This window comes from Eurosta solidaginis, chromosome 1 (assembly GCF_040869045.1).
Source record: "Eurosta solidaginis isolate ZX-2024a chromosome 1, ASM4086904v1, whole genome shotgun sequence".
NCBI classification, from domain to species: Eukaryota; Metazoa; Arthropoda; class Insecta; order Diptera; family Tephritidae; genus Eurosta; species Eurosta solidaginis.
This window is the reverse complement of record NC_090319.1, coordinates 96053308-96080281: the sequence shown is the minus strand read 5'-3', so window position 1 is coordinate 96080281 and position 26974 is coordinate 96053308. Positions and strand designations below refer to the sequence as shown.

Below are 26974 nucleotides of genomic sequence, written 5' to 3'. Positions count from 1 at the left end.
GAGCAAAATAGTTCAAAAATATAAAAGAACGTTTCAACAAGAACGAGCTTAGTGCAATTAGTTTGCACTAGGACGGAAAGCTGTTACCAGCTCTTACTGGGAATGAAAAAGTTGAGAGACTTCCAATCATAATTTCATCCGGGCGTACGGAGCAACTACTTAAAGTGCCCGCACTTAAAAGTGCAACTGGCAGAGAGCAGGCGTCTGCTGTTTGTAAAGCTATATTTGAATGGGGACTTCAGGATCATGTAAAAGTCTTGGTGTTAGACACAACTGCCGTAAATACAGCCGTTTTAATGGAACCCGTACGACTATTGAACACAGTCTTCAAAAGCAGCTTCTTTGGCTACCTTGCCGTCACCACATTTTGGAAGTCGTATTATAAGTGCCTTTGAAGTCAAGATGAGCAAACCCGACAGCCCAAATGTCAAAATAATTGAACAATTTAAAAATACATGGGGAAATATTAACCAAAATAATTATCAGTCTGGAATGGTAGATAATGATGTCAAAAAATATTTAACAGTAGATAAAGATAAAATAATTGAATTTGTGAACGATGTGATCAAAACTAAACAGCCAAGAGATGATTACAGGGAGTTCCTTGAGCTAACACTAATATTTCTTGACGAGACTCCACCTATTCGCGATGCAGCTTTTCGCGCCCTGGGGCTGTCCACCACGCGAGATGGATGGCAAAAGCTATATACTGCTTAAAAATATTTCTATTTTGACTTGACTTTGATTTGGCAGTAAAAGATAGGAAAGCTTTACGAAATATATGTATTTTTATTTTTTCAATATATGTTGAGATGTGGTTCTCTGCCCCTTCTGCTGCACAAGCACCATACAAAGATTTGCAGCTTTTGAAAAAAAACTGAATTCTTTTAAAAAAATTGATGCTGATATATCTCAAGTTGCATTACACAAATTTAAAAACCACTTATGGTACTTGAGTTCTGAATGTGTAGCTTTGGCATTTTTTGATAACAGTGTTTCTGTTGAGTAAAAAAAAGAGATGGTGAAGGCATTGAGTCGTGAGACTTTAGATGAAGACCTAAAACGCGTCTCAATTCAAAATTTCAATGTTATGCATGTTATTGGAGGCGGAATGGATCAGTTCATTTCTTCTGAGACACACTATTTTTTTTTCGCTTTAAAATCAATAAAGCATTTTTGAAAAATTATCCAAGTTTATAGCATGCGGATAGTAATTTTAAAACTGCTCTTCAAATTGATATATATAGCAAGTAGTCAAAAACTATCAAAAACATCCTATGAGCACGAAGGATATTCTATTACAAAACTTTTTATAACTACACCATTCAGGGTTTGAAAATGCTGAACTAATTTTCAGTATTACAAAATTGCTTGAATTTAAATTTGGAAAATATTTCAGCAACAGAAAAAAGCAAAGCAAACAATTTTTGTTTGTTTCATTTTACTTCAGATATTACTTGAATGGATGCGAGCTGTCGTCGTCAGCAGAAAAAAAACTTGAATATTTAACTGTGCTTTGAAGCTATAAGTACTTCATGATCAACTATTTTTAAGTAAACATTTTTCAGTTTTTTAACAGCCTAAATTCTGGTTTCGAATTACCATGGCGCAACGATACAAGGTGGCAGCATGGGACAGCTGATTTTAAGCTTTTTTTATTTGATTTGATACATCAAAATACGGCGCAGTACGATTTTGAGATTTGTCCATCGAATTTACAAAAACAAAGTACATGAAATTTTTATTTATGTTTGTAGGTATGTCACCATGCTGCCACCTGTATCGTTCCGCTATGCGAATTACTTGCTGAAAATAAGTAAAAGTACATTTTTTTTGCTATTTCAGCAGAACTATTTGATTTTCAAAGCGACATACAAACAATTGTAAGATGTATTGATCGTAATAGCCTTCATCTACGAGTAGGTATATCTTGTTTTTATGTTGTTTTAACCCCCGACACACAATATACGCATGCTTCTACTGAAAAAAAAGACAAATACGTACGTACAAAATCTGCACCTCCACCGGTAGCTTGGTATATGTACTGGAGTCACTCGGGGTTTTTTCCGGGACCAAAGCATGGCATTTCAATGTAGCATGGCTCAATTTCTCTCGGATCATTTGTCACACAATAAGTATCTCCTTGTGGAGAGACTGTCCTCCGTTCGGCCCTAGAGACTAGCACTGCCCCATCTATCGAAGAAATACATATTTATAAAACGGGCACATATAACCCCTAATACTTGTCAACGCGATTTCTTTAAACTACTAGAATTTCGGCTGTTAAAATATTGAAAAATGTTTACTTAAAAATAGTTGATCATGAAGTACTTATAGCTTCAAAGCACAGTAAAATATTCAAGTTTTTTTTTCTGCTGACGACGACAGCTCGCATCTATTCAAGTAATATCTGAAGTAAAATGAAAAAAAAAAACAAAAAAAAAATGTTTGCTTTGCTTTTTTCTGTTGCTGAAATATTTTTTTCAAATACAAATGTAAGCTGTATGCAAAAATTCCAAACCGACAAAAAATCATTGCTGGTAAAGCCAAAAATTTTTAAATTTTACTATTTTTCAGTAAGCAATTCAAACCCTCACCATTTAATAAAATAAATAATCATCAGGCAAAGAATGCGAAGATATGTGAAAATTTCGCTGTTATTTTTTAATTTGGTTTTTTCTGGATTAAATATTAATGTTAAAGAAAACTAATACAGAGCAACATTGTTCATCAGATGTGTCCCTAGAATATTTGTAAATAAAGTTTTTCTATAAAATAAATATTACTGAAGTTAAGAACAATAAAAGCGAGCCATACTGACAAAAATAGCATTTTTAGCAAACTTTGTGGGCTCAAGGCACGCCCAATAATTATGCAAACGATCTAAAACTTTTTATATATAATTTTTTTCTAATTTGGAATAAATCTAAGGGGTTCCTAAGTGAAAATACGAAAATAACGGTCACACTAATAAGGAGCCTAGTTACCTATATATAAGCTAATTTTCCCCAAGTCTGCTCGAATCAACGACCTAATACTACCAATTTATAACTATCTAACATCTGGACGGCTATTCTTTGTCAATGCTATTCGCCTATGGAACTCTATTCCAGTATCCATTCGCAGTAGTCCAAAGAAAAGCAACTTTAAAAATGTTCTTTATGAGCATTTTAGTTGAAACCAATATACTTCTTGAGTTTTCGCCATCAATATGTATGAGTGTAAACAATGTTTTGTTATTGAATTTAATTATTTGTTTATTTTAGATACTTTCTTAATTTACTTCTCTATGTTTAATATGATAATTTAACCTACATAACCCTCTGTTATTATTTTTGCTTTTTATCATTGAGATTTACTTTTTGTTGTACTATAAAAGATCATAGATCTTATTGTACCAATACTCTTTTTCAATAAATGAAATGAAATGAAATAAGGACACTCCCCGAAGACCGTGGGGAGCGTTATCGATGTTGATGGTCCCTTGCCAGATGCAGATACGGTACGTTCCGGTAACAAGCACTATTAAGGTACTAGCCCGACCATCTCGGGAACGATTTGATATGACCACATGAAACCTTCTAGGCCATACCGCCCCCACCCCCTAGATCCATAAGGAACTTGGGGTCACCAGATCCTCGGCTGTTAAAGAAACAGGATTCGCCACCGGTAGGTGAGGTTGACAATTGGGTTGGAGAAGCTACATATATATTGCGCTGGCAACCTTTTGAAAGGGTTGCGCTAAACAACCCCTTGAATCAATTTGGTATTTTAGTCGCCTCTTACGACAGGTATACCTGCATTCGAGCTCTCGCATTTATATAAAGCTCCTAACGGTGGAAAAACAGGAACATTTTTGACTATATACAAACTAAATGTGTTCACATATTTAGAAATAAAGATTCATCACGGAAAAGCTCCTAAAAAAACGCTGTAAAATAAGTTTTTCTGCTCTCCTGTAAAATTCAAATGCCGTGATATAGACGGTTTTGCAATTGGTTGAAGCCATTTTGCTCCCATATTTCACCGCAAATTTGCGCATTGCCAATCATCAGTACTCGTAGCGATAGACTTATTAAAAGCTTTTGATACAGTCAACCACGGCACGTTACTACAAGACTATTTTCCGGCAGCAATCGTGTAGGTCAGGGAAACAGACTCTTAGTCCTTATATATATTTGTGACATCTATATATGTATGCGACATCCGCCCAATGCAGCTCCTGCCTTGGATAGTGCCACTTTCCTAGATGTTCTGGTGTCCGCGACGGAAACCCCCCGACGGGCTTCATTGGGCCATGTTGCCAGGCCGCAAACCTAAATATACCGGGTACCCCAATGCTTGCAAAAGCAATTCCGTCCTGGCCTTTCACGACTCAGGCGTAGTCACCCGTCACTTACTCCTAGAGTGACGACGTCTCCCCCGCTGCACTTCAGAATTCCAAGGAAAATGGCTGTTTCAATAGAGGCGGACCATAGGGAAATAGGTGTTAGAGGCGTAGGTCCCACATTACAATTGAAAAGATGGTTGGTGTCATGAGGGGACACATCACATGCAGGACATACATTACGTATGTCGGGGTTGATTCTGGACAAGTAAGAGTTTAATCTGTTACAGTATCCAAAACGAAGTTGGGCCAGGGTGACTCGTGTCTCCCTTGATAATGTTGCATATTAATAAAGGGGTTCACCGGGCGCGTCCTGACAAGGGCGTTTACCGATTCTGTGTGGATTTGGCTGTCTATGCTTGCCTGGATCAAACGGCTGTGTTGGCAGGTGCCGGATCTCGTCATAGTGCTTTAGGAGATGATCCCTTAATCCCCGTGGATGCGGTGCTAAATCAAGCAGTTGTTTGCTAGGATGTCCTGGTTTGTGACAATTAAGCAAAAACTGATTGTTCAGCATTTCGTTGTGCTCTTTAATATTGAGCTCTTTGGCCTCACTATGTAGATGGTGTTCGGGGGTCATAAGGAGACATACGGTGGCAGGTCTGATTGCAGCATTTTGACAGGTCTGTAGCCTTTTCCAATGTGTATTTTTAAGACCAGGCGACCAAACTAGTGACGCGTAGATCTTGAGCGGCCAGCCAATTGCTTTGTACGTGGTTAGCAATGTACCTAAAGTAGTATAATTCCGTTCGTCAAGTCGGGGCGCTGGGATCGAAAAAACTTTGTCCAATTTGGCTAAAATGATGAACATAATTTTATAAGACTACCTTTGTATAAATAGACTAAGACTGCAGACCATTTTTTTAAATCAAGGGGATAATACATTTGGTTACCAATCAAAAGCTCAATTCATCAATTCGCCTATCACATCTGCTGTAGGAGCTAGCCAGATAGGTTAGGTGAGGTTGAAGTGGCTGCCCGAGGGAACACCTATGCCAGTGACATTAGGCCTGTTGTGAAACCACAAAAATACACCATTACCTTTTCTATTCTCTTCGAACCATTTTGAGGACCTGATCAAAGCTACCAGGTCCTTAATGTCATGCTCCACCACCTCGCTCAGATTATCTAGAAATGGAGCATTCAGAAAGCGCTGTCGTGCACTACTTAGTGTCGGGCAGTTGTAGATGAAGTGAATCACCGTTTCCTCCTCCTCATGTTCTTTATAACTCCTGCATCATCGGCGCTCCCAACCTTTCTGCATGTTTGCATATAAGGAAATGCCCAGTTAGTGCCCCTACAAATGTGGAAATTGTATCCCTACTTAGGTTGTACACGTGACGGGACCTTTTAGGATCCCATTTTGGCCAGGTTTCCTTCTATGTCCGACACCCCGGTGTTTGTAGCCATCTTACGTCGGCTTAACGGTGGATATGCTCTTTTAGCATTAGCTTGCATTAAGAATCTCCCTGGTTGTACCCTGCCTAGCGAGTTCATTTGCAATGCAGTTTCCCTCGATGTTCCTATGTCGAGGGACCCATGTGAGGTGTGCACGGTTCGGTTGGATTATCTCTTGAAGAGATCGGCGACAGTTTAGTGTTAGTTCAGATTTCAACGAGTAGGAACCAAGAGATTTTATAACAGAATGGCTGTCGCTGAAAATAAATGTTTCTTTCCCGACATTGTGTGTCACTATCCTAACTGCGGCTTCCATGATTTCTGAACCTTCTGCCTCGTATACGCTGCAGTGATCGGGTAGTCTGAAGGAGAGCTGGAGTTGAAGATCCCTGAGTATACTCCAACTCTACTTAGCTTAGATCTGAAGAGCTTCGCTAGGCGTTGTTCTTAGAGCACCGCTTATGCTTAGAAATTTGGCATTATCTGCCAGGCTTATGCCTTACCCCAGCAGGTTAGGGGGTCAGAATATACCCGCGGTAGGTATGCCTGTCGTAAGACGCGAATAAAATACCAGATTCAAGGGGCGGTGTAGCGCAATCCTTCAAATTAAATAAATAAATAAATGTAAGGCGCGATAACCTCCGAAGAGATCTAAGGCCGAGCTTCTCTTCCAATTTGCGTCGTGCTCCTCTTGATTTTTCCCTACAAATTGGCCGGACGGGACCTACATGTTTTATGCCGACTCCGAACGGCATCTGCAAGGCAGATGAGTTTTCACTGAGAGCTTTTCATGGCAGAAATACAATCGGAGCGCTTGCCAGACACTGCCGAGGGGCGACCCCGCTTAGAAAAATTTTCTTCTAATTGAAAAATCGTATTCCTAAAATTTTGATGTTGCTTTGCCCGGGAGTTGAACCCAGGGCATACGGTGTGATAGGCGGAGCACGCTACCATCACACCACGGTGGCCGCCGAAATCCTTCAAATTGCCAGCGAAATATATAGCTTCTCCAAACCCAATTGTCAAACGCACCTATCCGCGGCGAATCCTGTTTCACTAACAGACGAGGCTCTTGCGACCCCAAGCTACTCATGGAACTTGGGGTGGGGAGGGAGGGATGGCCTGAAGGTTTAACGTGGCCATATAAATCGTTCCCGGAATGGTCGGGCTAGCACCTTAATGGTACTGTGTTACCGGAGCTTACCGGATCTGTATCCGGAAAAGGACCATCACATCGATAACACTCCCCAAAGCCTTCAGGGAGCAACCTTATCGCTACAACAACAACAACTTAGGCGCACACCATTTAGTTCTGGTAGGATTAATGGTGGCATTTTGTACTGTTTGGTATATTAGAATTGACTCTGAATCCGCATCAGGAGGCCCATAGGGATCAAGTCGCATAAAGTTTGAGGGATCTCGCCTCTATAAGCAATAGTTAGGTCACCAGCATATGCCACAATCTCCCCACTCCCCCCAACTAGTGTCTCCTAACAATGAGTTTACCATTAGGTAGAGGGGAAAATTTCTTTCAAATGACATCACGGCATGGATGCAGGGGCTAGAGGAGGCCTATCAGAGTAAGGCAAAACAACTGGTCCTAAAGTACGCGAACATATTTGACCAGGATGGTTCTAAACCAGGCCGCACCAATGTTGTGAAACATCAAATTGACACTGGAGACGCGAGGCCGATATGTCAAGCTCCTCGTAGTGTTCCACTGGCGAAACGGGAAGTTGTGAGTCAAATCGTACAAGAAATGAGCGAAAGCAGCGCCATCAAACCATCAGCTAGTCCATGGAGCTCACCTGTGTTACTTTTGAAGAAGAAGGATGGGAAAATGAGGTTTTGCGTGGAATACCGCAAGTTGAACGACGTCACGAAAAAGGATAGCTATCCATTACCAAGAACTGACGACACTCTGGGCTCGCTCTCTGGTACGAAATGGTTTTCCACACTGGACTTGAAAAGTGGCTACTATCTTAAGAACTTGGAGGAAGTTTTCCAGAGAATAGCTGGCGCTGGTCTGAAACTAAGTCCCAAAAAGTGTTCGCTGTTTAAAAAGGAAGTAAATTATTTGGGTCACAAGGTAACGACAGAAGGTATCTGTACAGCGAATGAAAAAATAGAGGCAGTAAAGTATTGGCCAAGACCACAGAACTTGCATGAATTAAGAAGTTTCCTTGGGCTGTGCACATATTACCGCCAATTTGTACCAAACTTTTCCAGCGTAGCCCATAGCCTCCATGAGCTTACAAGAAAAAATAAAGCTTTTGAATGGAAGAAGGAGCAAGAAGTGGCTTTCCAAACATTGAAGGAGCATTTGTGCACTGCCCCAATGTTGGCATATCCGATTCCAGGAGCAACATTTATTCTAGATACAGATGCGAGTGGTTATTGTAACGAATTTACTGCAATTCCCCTTATTTGCAATCTTCTGCTGAGTTCGAATCACTAAACTGTTGAATAAATAACTCCAATATTTAATAATGCAAAATGGCCTTTATTAAAGTACTTCACAATAACACTCAAACTTTGCAACGAATAGCTTGCTTAATAACCAAACTGATTGATAGCTCAAATGAAACTCTACTTTTCAAAATAATACTGCTCTTGCTCGCTAGATAGCGTCTTAATCGAAATCTCAAATCAAACTGAATTCCAGCGCCTCTACACTTGTTGCCTTTGATTTCAACGTTCGCATCTTCTAGGCGCTTCCAGAATCTACTAGTCAATCAGCTCTCAAACTTTCCAGCTGTAACTACAATTGCACGATTTTAGCTTCTCTCATTGCATACTCGTATACGTACATGGTACATATGTATAGACGCAATTATTGTTTCGTTTATGTAGATACATAATGATTGATCTATGGATGTGAATTCACGTCACTGCTTAGCATCGGCTTAGAGATGGCAGAACTCCTTAGTGTTGCTAATATTCGTAACAATATGCTATAGGAGGCGTTTTTTCACAACTGGTCGATGGACAGGCGAAGGTAGTTGACTATTACAGCCGTTCGATTGGAAAACTAGATAGGAACTACTGCGTTACGCGGAGAGAGCTGTTGGCATTGGTAGAGTGCATTAAACATTTTCACAAATACCTCTACGGCCAGCGATTCCGTGTCAGGACAGATCACGCAGCGTTAAAATGACTTCTGCAGTTCCGTAATCCGGAAGGACAATTGGCACGGTGGATCGAGCGACTACAAAGCTATGACTTTTCGATTGAGCATCGAAAAGGTAGTACCCATGGAAATGCCGATGCAATATCACGAAGCCCATGTAGTTTGGAATGCAAGCACTGTTCAAAGGCCGAGGCTAAAGAACACATTATAGATATCCGGCTAATGACTGTAACGTGTACGGATTAATGGGACAAGGAACAACTAAAAAGTGTCAGCTAGAAGATACAGATCTGTCACATGTTGTGCAAGGGCTCGAACGAAACGAAAGACCAAGCAGAGAGGAGAGCAATGTCAAGAAATCAACTGGTGATTTGGAAGAAGAGCTGAGAGAAATACATGATCTGATAAGGCAACGAACAAAGATTATGAGTGACAAGATGAAAGCCAGATACAATAAAGCAATTAATTCGGAAGGTCTTCAGGAAGGAGATTTGGTGCTGTTATACAACCCACAACGAAAAAAAGGTTTGTCCCCGAAATTGCAGTGTAATTGGGAAGTCCCATACAAAGTTGTAAAACGGATCAACGATGTAGTATACCGCATACAAACCATCGGTAAACCACGAACCAAAATGAAAGAGAGATTTGTTTGACGATCAGACTTAGGTGGACGGCAGTGTAACCAATATTAGCAACACTAAGGGGTACTGTCATCTCTAAGCCGATGCTAAGCAGCGACATGAATGCACATCAATAATTCAATCATTATATCTACACATATGTACGTACACTTAGCGGGGAAGCAACGAACAGATATCTTATCTGACATATGCAATTATAATTGTGGAAGTGTCGCTCACAAACACACGCGCATATGAGAGCTATACACGTACATCTGTAGTTATAATTATAACAGATAACCAACTAGTAGATTCTAGAACAGAAGCGCCTAGAAGATGCAGCGAGGAAATCAAAGAGTATAAAAGGCAGCAACGGTAGAGGCGCTACAATCAGTTTCGATTAAGCACGCTATCTGTCGAGCAATAGAAGTGTTATTTTGAAAGTACTTGAATAAAGGCCATTTTGTATTATTAAATATTGGAGTTATTTATTCAACAGTTTAGTGATTCGATCTTAGCAGAAGGTTGCAAATAACAGGATTTGCAGTAAGTTCGTTACAATACGTTAGGTTTTGTTAATATCAATGACGATGTTACTGTGATGCCAGGTTGATGCATAAGCTCCTGCTCTATCTAACTGCATCGAGAAGAGACTTTTTTGGAAAACATGGTGCGTAGCAGGTTTGCGCTCTATGCCGACGATATACTTTTCCGATTTTTCAATCAGCATTTGAAAGTATAGCATTTTACTGCATGAAATTTTGAAGATCAGAAATCTAAACAGAAAGTTTTGAACCATAATCATATTTTACCCAACCCCGCGCTTAGCCATCGGAGTATAAACATACCTCTCGGCCTCTTATTGAAATTTCAACCAAGATACATTAGGTTTTGTTAATATCAACGACTTCTGCTTCGTAGATGATAGATGAGTTGTGAAGGCAGATGAACAGTGCGACCTGCAGTTGCTATAGGAAAACCCTCCTCCTCACAAACCCGGTCGAATATCCTCGAGGGGAAATGACGAGAGAAAACTTTACTTTTCAATTGCCTGCTCCCAAGTGGCACATGTTGTGGAGAGTGATTTGGATATCTGGGCTAACATTGTTTCCGCTGCTTTTGATTCAATTTAGAAAATGAAAGGAAATAAAAAAACATGTGTGGAGCTAATAGATCTTACTAACGGCCATAGGACATCAAGGCGTATTAATAATTATATAAATGTGCTTGCCCGCTATAACCCGCCACCATCGCACCATGGGTTAATGATCGCAGCCGTAATAAAGCAACTCTGTTGAGCGCGTGAGAGCGCCAGCAAAGATCGTTTTTTTTTTTATTTTGTTGTGCGCTCGCTTGGCTTGGGAAATCCGCACAATGGGCTTGCTTACATTTCAGGCGTTCACAAGTAATCAGTTTAGAACAATTCGTCAAACCGGAAAGTGAACAAATACGTTGGTCAGGTACACGCCCGTCAAAGTAATAAAACTAAACGCACATGGAAAGTTTATGCCGTGGAAAAAAGGCGAGTATAAACGAAAGCAAAATTTATTCACACAACCCACGCGTAACTCACGGTTGATGTGAATAATATTTTGCCTGTACCTATTTTATAAACCGGAAATCGTAGGTAGCGCGTCAATTCGAATAAGCGTGATCAATAAGTAATAAATCAGTAAACTATATCATCACACATACATTTATACTTACAAACAAACATATAAACGTAACGAAACAAGTGGATATTGAACATGGCAACAGCAAGTGGCCAAACCAAGAAACTTAACAAACTTAACGCGCAATTGCAGTTGTCAAAGTCAATCAATAATTTGAAATTGGATTCGAAATTGAATGAGGGGGAGAAAGAGAAGGCTAGTACAGAGCCAGCAACAGGTTTAACACATGAATGCGGCGTTTTCGGTGCAATTGCTTGTGGCGATTGGCCAACACAAATTGATGTGGCGCATGTGATTTGTTTGGGTTTAGTGGCATTGCAACATCGTGGCCAAGAATCGGCTGGCATTGTCACAAGTGAAGGTAAATGCTCGAAAAATTTTAATACACACAAGGGCATGGGTATGATCAGCACGCTCTTCAATGACGAATCGATTAAGAAGCTAAAGGGTAATCTTGGTATTGGGCATACACGTTACTCTACTTCTGCCGCCTCGGAAGTGGTCAATTGCCAACCATTTATCGTGCATACACTTCACGGTGCCATTGCGTTAGCTCACAACGGAGAGTTGGTAAACTCTGAATCGCTTAGGCGAGATTTACTTATACGCGGTGTTGGTCTCTCAACCCAAAGCGATAGCGAGCTAATTGGACAATCCCTGTGTTTGTCACCTGAAGGTGTCTCCGAACAAAACGGACCAGACTGGCCGGCGCGTATACGTCAATTTATGCAATTAGCGCCACTCTCATACTCGTTGGTGATGATGTTTAATGATAAGATTTATGCAGCACGTGATTCCTACGGTAATCGGCCGCTCTGTATTGGTAAAATTATACCCATAAATATTGACTCGAATGCCAAGGTTGAGGACGCAACTGCCGATGGTTGGGTAATTTCCAGTGAGAGTTGTGGTTTCTTATCGATTGGAGCTCGTTACATACGCGAAGTGGAGCCGGGCGAAATCGTTGAGTTAACGCGCAAAGGTATTCGTACCATTGATATAGTCAAATTGCCGGATTACAAGCAGATCTCATTTTGTATATTTGAGTATGTTTATTTTGCTCGTGGAGATTCCATCTTTGAGGGGCAAATGGTTTATACCGTACGTATGCAATGCGGTAGACAGCTCGCACGTGAAGCGCTTATCGATGCTGATATAGTGAGTTCGGTGCCGGAGTCGGGAACAGCTGCAGCGCACGGTTATGCAAGAGAGGTGAGTGTGAATGAATGTTTTGTAAACATATGTATGTACAGATGTAGATGAGTTTATTTACATTCGTGATGTGCAAAGTGGGGTTTTGTTTTGATTAAACGTGAGTGCCTCTGATTCGTTTTGTTTTGACATTGGTGGATAATTGATGTATATTGGAGTGCTTTTCTTTCGCAAATTCAAGCTTTAGCATGCAGCCGAATTCTAAACAAAAATTCCGTGCGAGTTTTTATACTCAGCTGAGCAGAGCTCACAGACTATATTAATTTTGTTCGCATAACGGTAATCCGTAACGGCATAAACTAATCGAGATATGTAGATATAGACTTCTATAGGTAATAGTCTAGTTGAGGGGTCGACTGCTAATACGCTACCAAAAATATCGAGAGAGGTGTCAAACGACGCGTATTAATCTCGAGAACAATAATCCGATGGCGTAAAAGAAAAATTTTATCTCTGTCCGGAGATATTTGCATTTGAAGTTGGCGATTTCCATGTGGTTGTTGTTGTGTTTGTACCCCAAAAAAACTTGTACATCACCGTGGCGGTAGCCGAAGGCAGAAAGGTGTTCTGCGCAAAAATACTATGGATCCGACCCCCGGTTTCGGAGGTACCTGCGGTCTTTTTTCGGTTTTTCGTCAATATCTTTTGAACGCGTTAAAATTTTTATTTTCCGCCTTCGGATTATTAATACTGATGTCAAGACGCGTCGTTTGACACCTCTCTCGATATTTTTGGTAGCCTATTAGCAGTCGACCCCTCAACTAGACTATTACCCTTCTATATATCAAAATGATGAAAAAAGAAAATCATTTAGCCATGTCTGTCCGTCCGTAAACACGATAACTTGAGTAAATTTTGAGGTATATTAATGAAATTTGGTATGTAAGTTCCTGGGCACTCATCTCAGACAGATATTTAAAATGAACGAAAGCGGACAATAACCTCGCCTACTTTTTCGATATCGAAAATTTCAAAAAACCGAAAAAGTGCGATAATTCATTACCAAAGACGGTTAAGACGATGAAACTTGGTAGGTGGGTTGAACTTATGACGCAAAATTGAAAAAAAGTAAAATTTTGGACAATGGGCGTGGCGCCGCCCACTTTTAAAAGAAGGTAATTTAAAAGTTTTGCAAGCTGTAATTTGGCAGTCGTTGAAGATATCAGGATGAAATTTGGAAAGAACGTTACTCCTATTACTATATGTGTGCTAAATAAAAATTAGCAAAATCGGATGACGAACGCACTTAAAAAAAATTTGAAAGTCAAATTTTAACAAAAAATTGAATATCTTTACGGTATATAAGTAAATTATGTCAACATTCAAATCCAGTAATGATATGGTGCAACAAAATACAAGAATAAAAGAAATTTCAAAAAGGGCGTGGCTCCGCCCTATTTCATTTAATTTGTCTGGAATACTTTTAATGCCATAAGTCGAACAAAAATTTACCAATGCTTGTGAAATTTGGTAACAGCATCGCTTCTATCCCGGTAACTGTTTTCTGTGAAAATGGGCGAAATCGGTTGAAGGCGCGCCCAGTTTTTATACACAGTCGACCGTCTGCCCTTCCTCTTGGCCGTTAATATGATAACTTGAGCAAAATCGATATATCTTTACTAAACTTAGTTCACGTACTTGTCTGAGCTCACTTTATCTTGGTATTAAAAATGGGCGAAATCCTGCTATGAAAATGTCATTATTCTATACCAAATGCGCAAAAAGGGATGAAACATGGTGATTGGATGGGTTTTTTTGACGCAAATATAACTTTGGGGAAAACTTTGTAAAATGGGTGTGACACCTACCGTATTAAGTAGAAGAAAATGAAAAAGGTCTGCAGGGCGAAATAAAAAGCCTTTGGAATCATGGCAGGAATACTTTTTGTAGTAATACATAATATATAAATAAATTAGCGGCACCCTACAGATGATGTTCTGGGTCACCCTGGTTCACGTTTTGGTCGATATCTCGCAAACGCCCTCACATATACAACGAAGGGCCACTCCCTTTTAAAACCATCATTAATACCTTTAATTTGATACCCATATCGTACAAACAAATTCTAAAGTCACCCCTGGTCCACCTTTATGGCGATATCTCGAAAAGGCGTCCACCTATAGAACTATGGCCCAATTCCTTCTAAAATACTCTTTAATGCCTTCCATTTGACACCCATGCCATTCAAACACATTGCAGGGTTACCCTAGGTTCATTTTCATACATGGTGATTTTCCCTTATTTTGTCTCCAAAGCTCTCAGCTGGGTATGTAATGTTCGGTTACACCCGAACTTAGCGTTCCTTACTTGTTTCCCTTCTCCCATTCCTCGAATTCTAAACGAAAAACTCCTTTTGAATTTTCTTCACTTCTCCCTTTCCTCCTGTTCTGAACAATGTTCGAAAAAGCGGAAACCGGTTATGGGAGAAAAGTAGGTAATATGAATTTGAGTGAGGCGGAGATTTCTCTGCCATTTCTTAGGAGTTTTTTCACTTGTTAAATTAAAGGGAATGCATCAGAATAGTTAAAGGAAATTGGTTCTTTTAAGAAAGAACACTTATTTGTACAAAAGAGTGCTAAAATATGTACATTCTACCACAATATTCTTTATTTTAAGTCGAAAAGTATATCATAAGCAACGGAAGAGATCTTGGCATATTTGATGCAGCCATTCAGAAATTACGCAAGGATTTTTTAAGAAGTCTTAAATAGATTTTGGCAAATGACAAAAGACGAATTCAGCTCAACTTGGCAGCCAGAAAATTGCTTTGCTGAATGGAAGCAGGCAACTCCGGCGGATTTGTGTTATCCGCCGTCTTCTTCTTCTTATGCTCCTCTATTGATTTGTCTGTGGCACCAATTAATTACTAATTTCAGTAAATACCACATGAAATGCAATACTGTCCATTTTTTATATTTTATTTCTTAATTTCAAACAAATTTGCAACAATAATTAAACTTTTAAATTTTTTAAACAAAATCAGCCAAATTCTAAATATTCCCTCGGAAATTTGTTCTAGCGAATTCTTTTTTCACGCGGAAAAATTCCTCCAATTCTTTTCTCCTAGGGAGAACAATAATTGAGGAATAGGAATTTCGAATTTTCGAAGTCAGCTGTTTTGTCAATTGAAATTTCGTTGCGCATTTCTTCTTTTGTTTAAAAAATGGAAAATTTAATTATTGTTGCAAATTTCATTGAAATTAAGAAATAAAATATAAACAATGCACAGTATTGCATTTCATGTGGTATTTACTGAAATGAGTATTGAATTGGTGCCACAGCAACATCAACAGAGGAGCATAAGAAAAAGAAGATGGTGGGATAACACAAATCCGCCGGAGTTGCCTGCTTCCATTCAGCAAAGCAAATTTCTGGCGGCCAAGTTGAGTTGAATTCGTCCTGCGTCATATGCTAAAATCTATTTAAGCATTCTTAAAAAAATCTTGCGTAATTTCTGAATGGCTGCATCAAATATACCAAGAGCTCTTCCGTTGCTTATGATATACTTTTCGACTTAAAATAAAGAATATTGTGGTTGTAGTTGTTGTTTTATTAACAGTGAGAATATTGTGGTAGAATGTACATACATATTTTAGAACAAATTTGTACAAATAAGTGTTCTTTCTTAAAAGAACCAATTTCCTTTAACTATTTTGATGCATTCCCCTTAATTTAGCAAGTGAAAAAACTCCTAAGAAATGGCAGAGAAATCTCCCTCTCCTTGAGAAAACATTCGGATGAATTTGTAACTTTTTAGTTGCCAAAGTATCGAGAAACGGCTCTTAGCAAATAAAAACGATTTGGTATCATTAGAACCTGAAGTAGTTTGTAAAACGAACAAAAAAATGCATTCTATACAGGGACCGAATATAACTATATTTTTTTTCGAAAAAGTCCGGTTCAAAAAATTGTCCTAGGTGAAAATGTCTGAGTTCCCAGGTATTCCTATAGCAATATCATGTCGAATCATGCATCTTTTTTACTTTTCCATCTTTTTCCATAAAGGTCCACATATAAAAGTAAAATCTGTATTTTTATTTTTTGAGTCCGATAGAACCAGTTAAACCCGGACTTTTAAAAATAAAAGTCGGGAAATAAAAGTCAAATCCGGACTTTTATTTTTTAAGGCCAAAATAAAAGTCCGGCTGATAACAAAGAAAACGGCTTATCCGAATTAAAAAAATTTGGTGCCAATCGATTCTCCTGTTTCCTAAAATTTAACACCCTTTGTATTTTTGAAAATTTATGTTAATAATACTAGAAATTTATCATAAACAAACTACTATATCGAAAATCTCGTAGTATAAATAGTGAACTTGCTGCGAATTTTTGCAATAAATTTCATTCCAATACAACTATTAGAGTGAAAATTGGTAAACCGTATTCAGCTATGGTGGGAAAGTTTTCTAAAAAAATGGGTGCAATCGGTCAGTAGCCACGCCTCTTTCTGTATATAGAAATTTCCGCACAGAACATGCGATATTTGAGTATCTAAAGAAGCGGCGTTATTAACGGCTGTTGACTACATCTGTATGAGTGAGATATCTCTTCGTTGCCTTGTAAAAAGTGTTGCTAGCTTTAATGTGTACTTGTACATAAGAGTGGCTGCTTCATGTTTTTGTTGTTGTGTGATTATTTACTAACAGCCTAGTGTTGTCAACATTCGCCACAATATTATGCTTTAAAAAAAAGGTTTAAATGGATAGCATATATTTTTAATGAATGAAATGAAATGAAAAATGAAAAAAAAAGACATATCGTTCGATGCCTTTGCAAAACCATCTATGAACAAATTGCAAAACCACCCAAATACGACCATGTGCGAAATTTGAGATTTCTTAGCACTGAGCTCAGTGCATCCCGTTCTATCCAAAAAAAACTATAACTTTCATATTTGAGTATCAATTTTGTAAAATAACAGTTAAATTGAATTTGGACTCCGAAATTTGATTTAAGCTCAATAACTTATATACATGTATATATGCATGTTCGTTTGTTTGTAACTCTCTAGGCTAGGCAAAGGAGAGTTACAAACAAATAAATATAGTTTAAAATAAAAATAAATATAGTTAAAAAAAAACTAAAAAAAAAACGTTTAAATATTTAGGGTCTCATTCTCTATTACGAAACGAATGTTCGTTTCGCCTCAGAGACAAATCGGTAGTGTGTTTGCACTATGTTAAACGATGGCAACATATCATTTGATACTTGCTTTCACCTTCCTGTTTGAAATAAAGTAAGAAACGTAAAGGCCGTGCGAAAATGATAGAGAATACCATTGCTAGAAGAAATCGTTTGGAGGCGAATCGTTTGGAGGCGAATCGTTTGTCTGAGTTATCGTTCGCAATACAGAATTAAGGCCTTAGTTTTAGTATCAACAATCCACTTAGATATTTGATGTTGATATCACCGTAGCACAGAGGTTCGTATCTCCGCTATTAAGCACAACTCGTTTTGTAGCGTGCTCTTTAATCACTGCCGGTAAATGCCGATAGATGGGTCTAACTATACTTTGCGGGCCTAGCCTAGAGAGTTACAAACAAGCATTCATACAAGTAAAGCTAATATAAGCGTGTTACAAACTAAAAAACACGCTTTTAATCATATGGAACTAAAAAATTACAAATAATTTTCAAAGTAGGTTAAGTTAGGTTGAACTGGCCGGTGTTAGTGTTACCACAAGTTTGTTTTAACGGCCAAACTGAAAACCCCTATCAAAAACCAGGACCTATGTTATAAAATAACTCCGTCCTCTTGGAAAATACTAGAAGCTTCCTAGGACTTAAGCCACTTGCTGCTTCTAGATCTGACAGCTTTATCACTCCTAATAGCTGGAGTCTTAGCCTGGCAAGTGCAGGGCACGAGCACAGAATGTGCCCGATTGTGTCCTCCTCCAACCCACACTTCCTACATATGCTATCACTGACCAAGCCTAATTTAAAGGCATGTGACGCCAGAAGGCAGTATCCAGTCAGAATACCCGTCATCAGTCTACATTCCTCTCTTTTTAATGATAAAAGCAACTTTGTTAGTCAAAGGTTGCAAGACCTGCACATAATCTTCGACACTTTACAGCCCCGCGCTTGAACCCACGCCGTTCCCGCTTGGTCGATAATGTGCACCTCTCGCCTTCGCTTATTCTCCCCCAGTCTAATTGGGACGTCTACGGAGCAAGTTTCAAGGGATGTGCCCTTTTTAGCTAATTCATCCGCTTTTTCATTCCCATCTATTCCCACATGCCCTGGGACCCAATATAGATGTATGCTTCTCCCTGTCCCGATTCTCTCCAGAGACTGCTTACACTCTAACACGCATCTAGATGCTGTGCTATGCGAGATTATTGCCTTAATTGCTGCTTGACTGCCAATATAAAAGTTAACACGGTTGCAGCTTAAGCTATTCTCTTCCAGGGATTCTACTGCTTTGGTTACGGCTAATATTTCTGCTTGGAAAACACTACAGTAATCCGGCAGTCTGTAGGATCTGCTTATTTTCGGATCAGCACAGTATACCGCAGACCCTACTCCTTCCACTACTTTGGAACCATCTGTGTACACATGTATCGCCTCGTCCGCCATTTGCGCACCCTTGCGCCAACCGTCCATTTTGGCTTTAAGATCTCCCTCGAAGCGCAGATAGGGAATCAGGTAGTCTGTTCGTCTTGTGATTGATGACGCTATACTACTATGGCCATATGGTCGGCGCTCAAGCTGCCCCAAGGCACCGAGCCTGGTTGCAGTTGTTAATGCTATGTTCTTTGCTACCAGGTCTACAGGTGGAATGTGCAGAATGGCATACAGTGCAGCCGTCGGGGTTGTTTTCAGGGCTCTCGTAATGCTAAGCATCGATAGTCTGCATATCCGCTCTAACTTTTTGAGGTATGTTGTTTTTGTGTGGCTTTCCACCAAACAAGAACTCCATAGTATAGAATAGGGCTTACAATCGCTGTAAAAACCCAATGAGAAAGAGAGGGCGATAAGCCCCACGTACACTCCAGCAATCTTCTACATGCATAAAGTGGCGTTGAGGCCTTCTTCACCCTCTCCTCCACGTTGAGCTTCCATGACAGCTTACTGTCTAGGATGATTCCTAGATATTTTGTGCAAGGTTTCTCCTGTAAGGTCACCCCTCCTAACTTAGGCCTGGTCCAATTTGGGACCTTGTACCTCTTTGTAAACAACGCCATATCCGTCTTCTCCGCATTGACTTTCAACCCGACATTAGATGCCCAGGTATGAATTCCCCGAAGCGCCCGATCCATCAAAGAACTAATCGTTGGAAGGCACTTTCCACTTATGACAATTGCAACGTCATCTGCGTAAACCGCAAATTTTACGTGTCCCTCATCGAATCGCCTGAGCAGTTGGTTGATGAACAGCGTCCACAACAGAGGTGAGAGCACCCCTCCCTACGGCGTGCCCCTGTCCACTGATTTCGTGGCCTCGTACAATCCCCATTGTGATCTTCCTGCAATTTAACATGCAGCGGATCCATCTGGTTAAGGCTGGATGTACTTTAATGTAATTAAGACCATCCATAATCGCCCATTAAGAAACATTATTGAAAGCCCCGGCAATGTCCAAGAAGACTCCTAGAGCATAATCCTTATATTCCAGGGATTTCTCTATGCTTATTACCACCCTATGCAATGCGGTGTCTACCGACTTGCCTTTGGTGTACGCATGCTGTGTTGTGGAGAGCAGCTTTTCATCCACGTTGACTTTATGTACACATCTATCAGCCTCGCCTTTGGTAGGAAAGCTACACGAGCAGTTCTCCAAGAGTGCGGTACATGATTCAGCCTTATGCTCCCATCGAATATTTTAAGCCATTCCACGCGGCCATACTGGAAACTTGTAGCATGGTCGGGATTATACCATCTGGGCCCGGCGATTTAAACTTAGAATACGTCTTCACTGCCCATTCGATCTTGGTATCGGTCACCAAGCCCGGCACTACCCGCTCCGTGATCGAAGTGTGAGTGATGTCTGCTGGCTCTTCTGAACCGTATCCCGATGGGAAATGTGTGTCAAAAAGCACCTCAAGGGATTCCTCACTATTACGTGACCATTACCCGTTCTCTTTCTTTATTAGTCCCTGCACTATGTTTCCCCTTCCTAGGATTTTTTCACCCGTGCTGTTTCGCTGGAGCACTCTATGTCCGTACAGAGACTTTTCCATGATATTCTCTTCGCCTTGGAAATTTCACGCTTGTAGATCCTCAGTAGATCCCTGTACTCGTCCCGACACGCTCCGCTTTCCACGGTCTTTACGAGCTTAAACATTTCTTTTACCTGTCTTCTTAGAAGACTCAGTTCATTGCTCCACCATGGCGGCTTTGCTTTTTCTCTGAATCTTCTTACAGGGCAAGCTTTGATATTGTAACAACCTTAGTGGCTCCTCGTGGGGCTACAAAAATGTATGTAACAGCCTACCAGGAGGGGGTGAGGATGAATGAGTAGGTAAGCTGGTTCCTAGGTGGTAAAAATAGGAAAGGATATGAACCTACTGACAGTTGAAGGGTCGCGGCAGTCGGAATCCTCTGGTGCCTTAGCTCTTTCGGCGTGGGGTGGGTTGTTGCCATACCTCAACTGCATTACCATAAATTTTATTTAATAGGATTCCTAATGAAAAGTAATAGGTCTTACTAACAGAAGTGCAAAATTTAGAAAGAAACAAATTTATAAAAAGAAAAAGAGAACACCCTAATGTACGTCATATTGATTGATCAGCGATGTCTAAGATGTTAATTGACATTCGCTTTCTCTACCCTACCCTACCAAGATCTTCGCAATAAAAAGGATTCAAGAAGATGCCCATAGAAAGCAACTTTCCCTACCTCCCTATGCCACCGGTTGCCGCCAGGAAAACTCTAAAGAATTTAAGACATTTGGTATTGTTTACAAACTCATTTAATATTTGTATTCATTCTTAAAAAAAATGTGAAGTACATGAACAAAACCATAAAATTGTATTGCTTCTTTGTTTAAAACTATTTACAACAACCTATAATCACTTACATATAAAGATACATAATTAGGAATTAGGCTATATAAGATCTCTATTCGATATTGTGTTTACAAATCAGCAAGAGATCATCTTTAAACTATTTACATATTTTTTGAATTGCGAACTTTCCTCCGACGGTACCATCCACAAACTCCAAGGAAGCCTCGAACTTGCTTCAAGTTTTTAGGTGTGGGCCAGTTTACAATACATGACACTTTATCGGGATCAGTGCGAATACCCCCCCTACCAATGATATAACCTAGGTAGTTGATGCTTGTGACACAGAATTGGCTTTTAGCTATGTTAAGAGTCAAATTTGCTTTGCGAAATTGTTCTGCCAAGCGAACTACAACCGCAATGTGTGACGAAAAGTCTTCCGATACAATGCATAAGTCGTCGAGGAAACCAAAAACGCAATGTCGAAGATCTGGTGGAATTATTTCATCCATGAGACGACACATTGTAGACGGCGCATTGCATAAGCCGAACGGCATGACCTTAAACTGGTACAGCGGTCGCCCCGGGACTGTAAACGCAGTCAACGGTTTTGACTCAGGACTAAGCTCAATTTGCCAATATGCATCTTTCAGGTCAAGTTTGGTAATTATATTAGCTTTCGGTAGTCTTGAAAATATTCCATCAATGCTAGGTAAAGGATAGGCATCTTTTATTGTAACGTCGTTAAGCTTACGAGCGTCTAAACAGAGTCGAACCTTATTAGGCTTAATTACGAGACGCATGGGGGAACTCCAAGCACTTACGGATGGTTAAATACATCCAACTCGAGCATTCGGTCTATCTCAATATAAAGCAACTTTTCTACCGCTGGACTAACGGGATAGAAACGCTGTTTTACCGGCTTTGCATTTCCTATATCGATATGATGTTGAATTAAGGAAGTACGGCCTAATCCTTTAGATGCATTTGGAAACAAGTTTTTTACGACTTCAAGCTGTTGAATTTCTGGCTGACTCAAAGGATACAGATTTGGGTCTTCTCCTGTTTTTGAATCTATATGCAAGTTCAGGGAACTTATTATGTTAAGTGCAAGGGCAAAGGTTCTCCAAAAATCATGGCCTAAAAAAAGTTTCTGTTTTATGGAGGGTATAACGTAAAGTTTCATCGGCATCTTGACAGACTTATAGGTCATAACTACATTAAGTACACCTATAATTTGCCGTTTTTCACCATCGGCAGTTTTTGCTTCCGATTTTATAGGCCTGAATTCGGGGATATTTGAAAAATCTACTTTCGCAAGGTTTGAACCGATGCAGCTTATATTTGCTCCAGTGTCTAAAAGACCAAGTTCTTTATATGTTAAAAACGAAACTTCTGCATAACTTCGCATATCATACTTATTACTGAAAATGGTCGAAACTAATAATTTTTGGTCTTTCTCCCACGTTTTCAAAAAACTTCCGTAAGCGCAACGTACGCCTACTTGCATTAGGGGAGATGTCCTTAAACAGACGATTCTTAACTTCTAAATAGTTTTTAAACCTCTCTTCATACGATCGTCGATGAAAAGGAACTGGATCTACGAACGATTTCTTGAAATTATTTTCTTGCGCCAGAATTGGCTTATTCACGCTCTCGGGTCCATCCGGCTGGTATTGGATGTACCCGTTTGTCGGTTTTCCGACGCCTTTCGAAGACAAGATGGACATTGTGGCTTGTAGACATTAGGGGTGCCACAACCGTAGCAAAAAATGCGGCGTTCCGCCAAACAATCTTTCCAAATGTGACCTAACTCTTCACAATTCCAGCATTTAGTTTTTGAATGATTGCTGCGAATTTCGGCTAAATCTCCTTCAATATTTATGTCTTCTATTTGTTCTGAACTAGTTTCTTCCAGGGCATTCACTTGGCGACGACTAACCAAAGGTCGCGGTTTTGTAACACTATCGGCACGACAACTGAGCTCTTTGGTTAAGTTTTCGCTCATCTGTACCAAAGGACGTAAGTGTCCTACGGAGTGTACAGGTTGATATAATAGTTTTTCTCTAGTTTCAGGAAGTACGTTATTTTTTAAAATCTCCATGATTTCTTCTTCGTCCATCTGAACGCTTGATTTGTCGATAAGTGACGCTACTGCATCATGGAAAGAGACGAATGATTCTCCAGGTTTCTGCTTACGAGACCTAATCATCTCCTTGCACATAAAGGCAGAGCCGTAATCCTTATATTGCTGTCGCAGCGAAGCGCAAATATCCGACCAAATGATACGATTAACCTGCTTATGGTATCTCCAGTACCAGTCTCTGGCTTTACCAGCGAACAAAATGTGCATATGCTTACACATGGCTGTGAAGTCACTATTTCACCCGATATATAAATTCTTCTACTCCTAAGCCGTCAAAATGTAAATTCCACTTTTGCATGACGTCAGCTGTTTTCCTGATAAATGTGGACGATGCTGTCGAAGCAGAGGTATGAGCACTAGTTATGGGCAAAACTGGATTACTTGTTGGGCTAGAACTGGGCTGAGCATTCTGAGACGTGCTCACATTCAAAGATGTTATTACCCTAGTAATTGTTTGCTCTATCATTTCCTGTATAGTTGTGTAGTCGAACTCGTTGCCTTGTCGGGAATTACGATTCCGATTGGGCCTACCTCGTCTTCGAGTACCTTGGTTTCTAGAAGGAGCTTCAGTCTGATTGGTGCTATGACTAGCATCTAGTGCAGAAGAAGCTGCGGCACTTGCATTTGTACCACGCATCTCTTGTGTTTCAATAGAATTTGGGGATTGAGTTTGTTTTAAGGTCTTAGCAAGATTTCGAGTTACGGCTCGTTCAACTTCACCAGTATTGGTGGACTTTTTACCTCCAGGTGAGCAATTTCCAACTACTACTTTAAGGTCGGATTGGGTAATTATCTGGTTACAAAGAAAGCAATGACTATTCTCTGCTAACCAACTTTCAAGACAAGGTTTGTGAAAGACGTGCATGCAAACTAGCAAATAGCAAGGATGGGTGTTATTTATTTCTTGTTTACATAAGGCGCATTGGTTATCGGTAACTGCACCTGACGGGGGACTGTGCTGTAAGGGCGTTATCAAAAAATGTGTTTTCCTGGTTTTGGCATAGGCTGATGGCATAAAAGAGGTAGAGTAAAATATTCAATAAGACGAATACTAGGATGACAGGTATTTTTTGTTTTCTATTGAATCTACTTGACAAAACTAGAACGTTGCCAGGTCTTGCACTACAGACTTTGGGCTCAAATCATTCGGCACGTGTACGCCACTGCAGCATACGAACATGTTCCAGACAACAACTTGACCCTTAATATGCAGATAAAAATCAACAGCAATTCGTTCTATAACTTTGGTTCAATCAAAGCTTTTGGTTAGGCTAGAAAAATTACGTCGCAGGGACATTCAGTACTGGTATCCGCGCTGAGCCGAATACGTAATATTCTAGAAATGTGTACCACAGTTTTTAAAAGTCTATACCAAAAGGACTAATGATTTCTCCAAATAAAAAAAAAAACTATAGACTGGATGAAAATTACTTATATAAATTGACTCGACTAGAAACAAAACCGATGTTAGAAAGATTTCCTGCCGATCTGTGGATTAAATTATTCGGTATGTGAACGCTTATACAGCATACAAACATATTCCAGGCAACAACTTAACCACAAAAACGACAAGTAAATGTTTCCAACAATCTGTTCCAAACATGACTAAGTAAACCAAAACTCCTTAAGCTTCACTAGAAAAATTAGGTCGCAAGGTCATTCAGTACTGATATCCGAGCTGAGCCGAATACGCAATATTCTGGAAATGCATGCAACGTTATTTAAAAGTTGAAACAAAACGAAAAATGGTTTTATTAAAACAATGAGCTTTATTCGTGCAAGAGTTATTACGTTGATAGCGGATGAAAATTGCTATCTAAAGTCCGATTCCATAGATTCCCCTGTAGCCAACCATGCCTCTCAACGGGGTATCCTATCCGAAGAAACAGCGTCGTAGGCGGCTTGACCAACTGAGCTCTCCGGTATCAATCAATGCGGAATTAGACCTAAGCTGAGCCTAACTTCATCGGCAGAGATGATACTAAAATATCAAACTATCTATTTAACTCTAACACAAACTGGAAAAGTGCGACAACTAACGATGGCGTATATAGGTGGAAATATTTTCTACTAAGTGATGTACCAAATAAGTACTACTGCCTTCCAAACAACGCAATGCTCTAAAAGTATGATTTAAATTATGTTCACCACATCATTAGTGGCCTCACGTGTTGGGCGCCAAAAATTTATGTAACAACCTTAGTGGCTCCTCGTGGGGCCACAAAAATTTATGTAACAGCCTACCAGAAGGGGGGTGAGGATGAATGAGTAGGTAAGCTGGTTCCTAGGTGGTAAAAATAGGAAAGGATATGAACCTACCGACAGTTGATGGGTCGCGGCAGTCGGAATCCTCTGGTGCCTTAGCTCTTTCGGCGTGGGGTGGGTTGTTGCCATACCTCAACTGCATTACCATAAATTTGATTTAATGGGATTCCTAATGAAAAGTAATAGGTCTTACTAACAGAAGTACAAAATTTAGAAAGAAACAAATTTTTAAAAAGAAAAAGAGAACACCCTAATGTACGTCATATTGATTGATCAGCGATGTCTAAGATGTTAATTGACATTCGCTTTCTCTACCCTACCCTACCAAGATCTTCGCAATAAAAAGGATTCAAGAAGATGCTCATAGAAAGCAACTTTCCCTACCTCCCTATGCCACCGGTTGCCGACAGGAAAACTCTAAAGAATTTAAGACATTTGGTATTCTTTACAAACTCATTTAATATTTGTATTCATTCTTAAAAAAATGTGAAGTACATGAACAAAACCATAAAATTGTATTGCTCTTTTGTTTAAAACTATTTACAACATCCTATAATCACTTATATATAAAGATACATAATTAGGAATTAGGCTATATAAGATCTCTATTCGATATTGTGTTTACAAATCAGCAAGCGATCATCTTTAAACTATTTACATATTTTTCGAATTGCGAACTTTCCTCTGTTATCAAAATTGTTTTAATAAACAAAACAAAAATATCAGATATAAAAATTATTACTTCTTTGCAAAACTACTACATATGTACGAAGGAAAAAAAACTAATGTGATTTCTTTAGGGGGTAGTTTTGTCTTGTTTAAAACTAAAAGTTCATATGTTAGGTATGTATTTATCCAAAGCTTTACTCAAAAATTATCTTCTACCAGGCATTCATACGCAAGAAGCCTAAAGTTAAAAAGTAAAAATCCTAAAAACAGGTTTTTCTGTTGTTAGCATAAGCATATATCTTCTTTTTCTATTCATTGATAATTTCTCTTTGTTTTGGATTCTTTGATCGTAAGCAGTCAAATCAACAAGCACATGTATATACATAGTAACAGTTCCCGAAAGAACTATGTATCAACCTTTGTGCATATAATTAGCAAATGCACCGGCTCATATTAACAAAGTTATATATCATCAGCTGATGCGCTGAGCGTACATATGTAAGTACAAGTGTACATACGTTGCTTGCT

At 39.5% G+C, this 26974-nt stretch overlaps 1 protein-coding gene and 1 long non-coding RNA gene across 3 annotated transcripts in view; one reads left to right on the top strand and one right to left on the bottom strand.

The window, feature by feature from the left end:
* Positions 1–26974, bottom strand: part of LOC137236529 (uncharacterized) — a 57356-nt gene that overhangs the window by 28835 nt on the left and 1547 nt on the right. The window lies entirely within an intron of this gene.
* Positions 10943–26974, top strand: part of Prat (Phosphoribosylamidotransferase) — a 32481-nt gene continuing 16449 nt past the window's right edge. Inside the window, exon 1 of the mRNA XM_067759247.1 lies at positions 10943–12420. Within this exon, the coding sequence (XP_067615348.1) occupies positions 11284–12420 (1137 nt within the window). The 5' untranslated portion in view covers positions 10943–11283. The remainder of the gene's footprint in view (positions 12421–26974) is intronic.